The sequence below is a fragment of the Littorina saxatilis genome, linkage group LG14, assembly GCF_037325665.1.
Source record: "Littorina saxatilis isolate snail1 linkage group LG14, US_GU_Lsax_2.0, whole genome shotgun sequence".
Lineage (NCBI taxonomy): Eukaryota > Metazoa > Mollusca > Gastropoda > Littorinimorpha > Littorinidae > Littorina > Littorina saxatilis.
Genome location: NC_090258.1, coordinates 10,160,248 through 10,168,647, shown reverse-complemented (window position 1 = coordinate 10,168,647; position 8,400 = coordinate 10,160,248). Strand labels below are relative to the sequence as shown.

The 8,400-nt window shown below is 43.3% G+C and overlaps 1 protein-coding gene across 1 annotated transcript in view; it reads right to left on the bottom strand.

Annotated features, from left to right (window-relative positions):
* Window positions 1-368: 368 nt before the first annotated feature.
* Window positions 369-8,400, bottom strand: part of LOC138947070 (solute carrier family 49 member 4 homolog) — a 35,801-nt gene continuing 27,769 nt past the window's right edge. Inside the window, exon 13 of the mRNA XM_070318504.1 lies at window positions 369-3,687. Within this exon, the coding sequence (XP_070174605.1) occupies window positions 3,536-3,687 (152 nt within the window). The 3' untranslated portion in view covers window positions 369-3,535. The remainder of the gene's footprint in view (window positions 3,688-8,400) is intronic.

Sequence of the window (8,400 nt, the reverse complement as noted above, 5' to 3'; positions counted from 1 at the left end):
CAATTTTTGGTCACACTGGTTTGATGAGGTAGGTTCCCTTGAATCAGAATTACAAGGGAAATAATGTATTTCGGGGACAACACTGATTTCTATACAGTAGTCGGCCTTGTTATGCTCAAAGCGCACCGTGTGTGTGTGTGTGTGTGTGTGTGTGTGTGTGTGTGTGTGTGTGTGTGCGTGTGTGTGTTTATGAGTGTGTTTGTGAGTGTGTGTGCGTATGTTTGTATGCACGAGGATTATAATGGTGTTAATACTGCAGTAGTGCGGTAGACCAATTCCGTATGCTCTCATGAGTATCAAAGCAAACTTCTTCTTCTTCTGCGTTCGTGGGCTGAAACTCCCCCGTACACTCGTGTTTCGGAGGAAGCTTGTGTATTTTCGTGTTTCTATAACCCACCGAACTCTGACATGAATTACAGGATCTTTTTCGTGGGTAGTTGGTCTTGTGCTTGCGTGTGCACACGAAGGGGGATAAGCCACTAGCAGGTCTGCACTATCAAAGCAAACAACATTCATGCCCCTGGATTGAAGATAACAGTTTATTTTGCAGCCGGAATTTTCCACTTTGTATTTTAGTTGACACTTTTGGACACGTTTAAATGAACCTAATCCATGACTGAGTTTTCTTTCTGTATGAGGAGTTACTTTGCATTAGTACAATTTGTGTTTCTGTTAAAACAATGATTTAATACTGTAGAAAGTCTACATATTTGAGCTCTTTGGTCTCGAGGAGGTATGATATAAGTTTGAAGAAGCACACACACACACACACACACTGTTGAGAATGGTTGTACGAATCAGTAAATAGGTGCCTGTTAACTCTGTGATGTCGATAACAGGATAAATTAAATTGCATCTGTGCAGTCTTCCTTTTGCAGCAAGCATTACTTTGTTTTACTAAGCAAACTTGCAAGTCATAAATGACACATGAAAAGTTCGATATATAGCAGCACTACAAAACACAACAATAACAACAACATGAGTTTACAAAAAGCAAATTTGACACAATCATATACACAAACCATGGTTGCAGCTTCAAAACATTTTGCAAAGGGAGTTCACACAGTTTGAATGGATGCTTACAACAGCAGCATATGTTTCAGATGTAATCTCATAAAATATCACACACATTCCGTTTTCAACGTTCAGAAATTGCCGGACAAATATACCACGGCACTTATTTTCTGCGGTCTAAAGGAAAAAAAAGTATTCCAAACATTTGTAAGACGACGGCCACGCAAGCAGCACTCAAGAGTTAGTTCGTCAACAGCTGCACCTTCGTATACAACATAACGAGTCGTTGGCCCAGGTAACGATTTTACACCGGAGCTGTGTCTGTTTGCGGGGGCAGAGAATTGTTCCTTAAAAATGAAAAAGAAAATAGAAACGAACCTGCAAGTTGCAATCGTTGCATTTTGTAATCGTTGCAGGTTGTATACTGCTATAACACGATTGATCCTGTCGTTCTGGTAATGGGAACCCTTAAGCGTCAGATACATCACTTCTCCATGAGCATTTACAGTTAAATGCAAAATACGAAAGCTTCAACCTCAGCGAAAAACCCCTGTCTCTGCCTAGCTTGTCACAAAACAACTGCCGGTGCTTTGGACATTCACAGATACCAAAGCCTGAAGCGTAGACCTCATGAACACCTCATGTCCTGACTCTGAAGCTAGACTTCGTGAACACCTCATGTCCTGACTCTGAAGCGTAGACCTCATGAACACCTCATGTCCTGACTCTGAAGCTAGACTTCGTGAACACCTCATGTCCTGACTCTGAAGCTAGACTTCGTGAACACCTCATGTCCTGACTCTGAAGCTAGACTTCGTGAACACCTCATGTCCTGACTCTGAAGTTAGACTTCGTGAACACCTCATGTCCTGACTCTGAAGCTAGACTTCATGAACACCTCATGTCCTGACTCTGAAGCGTAGACCTCATGAACACCTCATGTCCTGACTCTGAAGCGTAGACCTCATGAACACCTCATGTCCTGACTCTGAAGCGTAGACCTCATGTCCTGACTCTGAAGCTAGACTTCGTGAACACCTCATGTCCTGACTCTGAAGCTAGACTTCGTGAACACCTCATGTCCTGACTCTGAAGCTAGACTTCGTGAACACCTCATGTCCTGACTCTGAAGCTAGACTTCGTGAACACCTCATGTCCTGACTCTGAAGCTAGACTTCGTGAACACCTCATGTCCTGACTCTGAAGCTAGACTTCGTGAACACCTCATGTCCTGACTCTGAAGCTAGACTTCATGAACACCTCATGTCCTGACTCTGAAGCTAGACTTCATGAACACCTCATGTCCTGACTCTGAAGCTAGACTTCGTGAACACCTCATGTCCTGACTCTGAAGCTAGACTTCGTGAACACCTCATGTCCTGACTCTGAAGCTAGACTTCATGAACACCTCATGTCCTGACTCTGAAGCTAGACTTCGTGAACACCTCATGTCCTGACTCTGAAGCTAGACTTCGTGAACACCTCATGTCCTGACTCTGAAGCTAGACTTCGTGAACACCTCATGTCCTGACTCTGAAGCTAGACTTCATGAACACCTCATGTCCTGACTCTGAAGCTAGACTTCGTGAACACCTCATGTCCTGACTCTGAAGCTAGACTTCGTGAACACCTCATGTCCTGACTCTGAAGCTAGACTTCGTGAAGCATTCGAAATGATTGTTGTGGCTCAGGAAAGGGGATCACAACGGTGAGAGAAGGCTTGTCTTCGTCAATCTCCAGTCTGTGTGAACTCATGCTTGCGGTGAAGGGAAGATGATCTCAGCGTTGAGGGAAGGCTTGTCTTCGTCAATCTCCAGTCTGTGTGAACTCATGCTTGCGGTGAAGGGAAGATGATCTCAGCGTTGAGGGAAGGCTTGTGTTCGTCGATCTCCAGTCTGTGTGAACTCATGCTTGCGGTGAAGGGAAGATGATCTCAGCGTTGAGGGGAGGCTTGTCTTCGTCAATCTCCAGTCTGTGTGAACTCATGCTTGCGGTGAAAGGAAAATGATCTCAGCGTTGAGGGAAGGCTTGTCTTCGTCAATCTCCAGTCTGTGTGAACTCATGCTTGCGGTGAACGGAAGATGATCTCAGCGTTGAGGGGAGGCTTGTCTTCGTCAATCTCCAGTCTGTGTGAACTCATGCTTGCGGTGAAGGGAAGATGATCTCAGCGTTGAGGGAAGGCTTGTGTTCGTCGATCTCCAGTCTGTGTGAACTCATGCTTGCGGCGAAGGGAAGATGATCTCAGCGTTGAGGGGAGGCTTGTCTTCGTCAATCTCCAGTCTGTGTGAACTCATGCTTGCGGTGAAGGGAACATGATCTCAGCGTTGAGGGATTGCTTGTCTTCGTCGATCTCCAGTCTGTGTGAACTCATGCTTGCGGCGAAGGGAAGATGATCTCAGCGTTGAGGGGAGGCTTGTCTTCGTCAATCTCCAGTCTGTGTGAACTCATGCTTGCGGCGAAGGGAAGATGATCTCAGCGTTGAGGGGAGGCTTGTCTTCGTCAATCTCCAGTCTGTGTGAACTCATGCTTGCGGTGAAGGGAAGATGATCTCAGCGTTGAGGGCAGGCTTGTGTTCGTCAATCTCCAGTCTGTTGTATTTTTCTTTCATCAGGAACAACAGCGGTATGCAGATACCGGACGTGCCCACCACTGTCCAGTTGGTCCACATTTCACCTGTAAAAGTAGATGGGGGATGTATGACGCAAAACGAAGCACCATCGAGCAAGCCAATACACAATTATTATTATTATTGTGATCATTTTTATGCGCCTAATCTAGATATAGCCCTAGGCGCTTACATATTAATTTCTGCCGTTTGAAATGGAATTTTTTACAGACAGACAGACAAACAGACATTTTTTACACACAATATATAACGCATTCACATCGGCCAGTAAAGCTCAGTAGCCTATTAGGCGAGCATTCACCTTTCACGGCCTTTATTCCAAGTCAAACGGGTATTTGGTGGACATTTTTATCTATGTCTATACAATTTTGCCAGGAAAGACCCATTTGTCAATCGTGGGATCTTTAACGTGCACACCCCAATGTAGTGTACACGAAGGGACCTCGGTTTTTTGTCTCATCCGGGTAATTATCCAGGTAAAACAAGAACATCGGACAGTGGTCTGAAAAACAAAGGGAAGTAAGAGCTTTAACTGCATACGACATGTGAAATAGATAAGTAAGATTTATGCGGAACCATTCTCCTGGCACCTGAGGGAATAACATGTCACATATCGTATGCATATAGAGCGCTTACTTTCCTTTGCTCCTCAGATCTTAAAGGCTGACATAGTCCTATTTAATTAGGACTTTTCCCATCGTTGTGGGGATGTATAAATTAAGCTTCCTGCAAAGTTTTAGGTTTGAAGTCCTTACCAATTACGAGAAATAATTAATTCTTTATTGCATTGTTTAGCAACAGTTCTCCAGGACTTGGGCTATTTTTAGACCGTCAACACAGACAGTACAGCTTCGTCAATCCCCGCGTGAAGGAAATCGCTCACCTTCCACGTGCAAAACGTAGTGATATTGACACGCCAGATTAGCGCGGTAGCGTATTGTGCTAAGCAGGAAAGCGCGCTTTTCTGTATTCTTGTTAACTTCGCAGAGGGCCCCAAAGGGGGGGGGGGTATCATCACGATCACGGGAAGGGACATTTTAGCTTTCACGATCACAGTAACCTTGATTTTTGTTTTCACGATCACAAACACCTTGACGAATAGAGGATCATAGAGTGATACAGCTGTGAAAAATGTACGTTGAAAATAAAATGCTTTGCAATAATGCCCATCACGATCACGAAAACAAATGACGATCACGATCACGAGACTTGATTTTTTTGGTCATCACGGATCACGGGCAAAGTCCCATCACGATCACAGAAATGGAAATTTCGGCAATCACGGTCACAGAAAGGTCAAAAAACGCCAATCACGATCACGATTTTAAACCCTTTGGGGCCCTCTTCGCAATTTCCGGAAAACATCCACTTTCACTTTGAGACTGTTCTGTTTACATTCGACACTATCAACACCACTTTGCAATACTGAAATATTTTTTTCTGTGTTCGAAAGCTTCAGCCAATCGTTATTATATCCCCTTAGGTACAGTTTTATAATATTATTGGCACATGTGAACAATATGAATTAATTAATGAACGCTACGTAGCCTATATGGCAGCCTTTAAAGGCACAGTAAGCCTCCCGTAAACCATCACAGATCCGGTCAGGCTTTTACACACAGTACAACTTTCTTTCTTTATTTGGTGTTTAACGTCGTTTTCAACCACGAAGGTTATATCGCGACGAGGGAAAAGGGGGAGATGGGATAGGGGAAAGGGGGGGAGATGGGATAGAGCCACTTGTTAAGTGTTTCTTGTTCACAAAAGCACTAATCAAAAAATTGCTCCAGGGGCTTGCAACGTAGTACAATATATGATCTTACTGGGAGAATGCAAGTTTCCAGTACAAAGGACTAAACATTTCTTACATACTGCTTGACTAAAATCTTTACAAACATTGACTATATTCTATACAAGAACCACTTGACAAGGGTAAAAGGAGAAACAGAATCCGTTAGTCGCCTCATACGACATGCGGGGTGCAGAGAAATAAGGATGTGGAAAAGAAGACTTTTGGTAAGTGAAATAAAGGTGATGGATCCAGTCAGGTAGAAATAAGACAACAAGAAAAGAATTGGAAAACTGCAGGGAATAGTAGGGAGAGTTTTCTTGGAAGGAAATATAGGTGAAAGGACTGGTAAGGCAGAAATAAGACAAAAGAAGAGAAGAAACAGAACCGTTAGTCGCCTCTTACGACATGCTGGGTAGCATCGGGTAAATTCTTTCTAGTCCCAACCAATATGGGACTCCCCCTAACCCGCGGGGGGTCACACAGTACAAACACCCTTTCATTTAAACACTCACCAAACGGGAACATCCTAGGTGCCCTCCGTAAAGAGCGAACAATTTTCAAAGAATTTATTTTTGCGTGGTTTATCTTACCCCTGAGCCATCGTGAACTCGTGTGATCCAGTTTCCCTTTTTCACAATGTAGTCGTCAGTAAAGTAATTTGAATGCGACTCGATGTGAGCTTATCTGCAATAGCACGTTTTTATGCACGAAACAAACGGCTGTGGTTCACAAGAACTCTAGCGATGGCTTTTGACTGTTGAGATGAACTGGCGATATGCATAAACCGTCGTCTGCTACGACCCTTGCGTGACCCTGCTTCCGGGCTTTTCTTTTTTTAAACTTTCACAACTTCGAATTGTACTGATCTTGTCTTGATGAAAAAAGAATTCTTTTATGATTAAAGAATGTTTGTGTAACAAGCTGTCAATTTATTATTTAGATTCTAAAAGTTATGTCTAGGGCAAAAACGCACCACGGTCCTTCTTCTTCTTCTTCTTCTGCGTTCGTGGGCTAAAACTCCCACGTACACTCGTGTCTTTGCACGAGTGGAATTGTACGTGTATGACCGTTTTTTACCCCGCCATTAAGGCAGCCATACGCCGCTTTCGGAGGACGCATGCTGGGTATTTTCGTGTTTCTATAACCCACCGAACTCTGACATGGATTACAGGATCTTTTCCGTGCGCACTTGGTCTTGTGTGTGCGTGTACACACGAAGGGGGATAAGCCACCAGCAGGTCTGCACATAAGTTGACCTGGGAGAGCACCACGGTCCAAAAACATTCTGATAATCATCGGTCCACGGCTATCGCCAGTTTAGAATGAGACCCAAAGGGAAGTAACTCATTTTTGACCTGAGTTCAGGATGGGTCCAAAAAGTGCAGGAGACAATCTGCAAAATGAATTCTTTAAAAATTGCTCGCTCTTTACGTAGGGCACCTGGGATGTTCCCGTTTGGTGAGCGTTCAAATGCAAGGGTGTTTGTACTGTGTGTAAAAGCCTGACAGTATCTGTGATGGTTTACGGGAGGCGTACTGTGCCTTTAAGATATATCGTTCTGCCTCATTTGTTCAAGATTCTCATCAGACAGTGAACCAGCAAAACAGTGCAGGTGTATTCTCTCCAAACCTTCACAACGATAAACTTTCATTTTTGTAAATTAATACCAAACGCAGAAAGTAGGAGCAAAGAGACATTACAGATCGTTTAAATCATTCTACTGTACAAGGTATGACAGTATTAAAAATAATCGTGTTTGACCCTCGAAGCGCTCACACTACACAGTACGAAGTTGCGTTCGCTCTCAGTCTTCTTCACAAAGAAGAGAACGACAAAACCACATCAAATCTCGTACACATAATAAGGGAGAGTTACTGGTTCCGTACCACTTAAGAAAAACCTCATCTGCGTCACAAGCATGATATCCCAGAGCACTGCTATTTGCACCTTGCATATGATAGTGCCAATATGGTTCTACCATATAGTATGTTTTATATTACCAGATGGTACACACAATAGACACCACACAATGTTGTTCTTTTCCTTCGAAAGGTACGAATCAAGAGACTGGGTCTTCAATAAGTACCACCAGGTCACTGGATTCGTACCACTGGTACTATAAGAATAACCCGCAGGTACGATAGGCATGACCTGTTTTATTCAAATATAAACAATACAAAAAAACCGTTTCAGTCCAAAATTTGCAGCACACAGCATGGCAACATTTACGCAAAATCAGGCTATTCACTTTCAAATCACTGTTTTGACAGTCAAGTGTCTATTCGCTAGAATCATCACAATGGTGGCAAATATAAGTGAAACCATCACTTGATGTCTACTTTTCGTGTGCCCATTGGTGACACAAAACACACGCAATCCATGTGTCTCTGCTTTTGCTTGCTGAAAACCGTTCACAACAAACACACACATTTATATGTAGTCACGCATATCGTACCACGAGTTATCGAAATGTTTTGGTAAATTCCATTAGACTACCCTTTCGTGCTACGTAGTCATTGGCTCCGTATCATCACCCGTTGTCTGGGAAAACGAGTGGTACGATTCCCATAACCGGTACTGAACCAGTAACTCTCCCTTAATCATGCAGTGTACATTTACCAAAACATTTGCCGTGGGATCCTTTTCCGGTAAACTCGTTGAAGACATCTGCCACTGTTTGGACAAAATACCTTATCAAGGAGCTTACTCACTAGCAAACTTACCAGCTTAATAACAGAACTAACCATCGTGATACCTGTTGATTATGTAGATGCCTCCATAAAAACAGAAAGAATAAAATCTGAACTATTGCAGGAATCCTCCTGACGAAGATGGTTATGATAACAAAGAAGTTATCGATGATGGCTAGGACATGGCATTCATGAATCAAGTAAGGGCAATTTAACATCTCACCAATTCCGGGGGATCATGACGATGAGGAGAAAGATGAGACCAGAATTATTGTTCA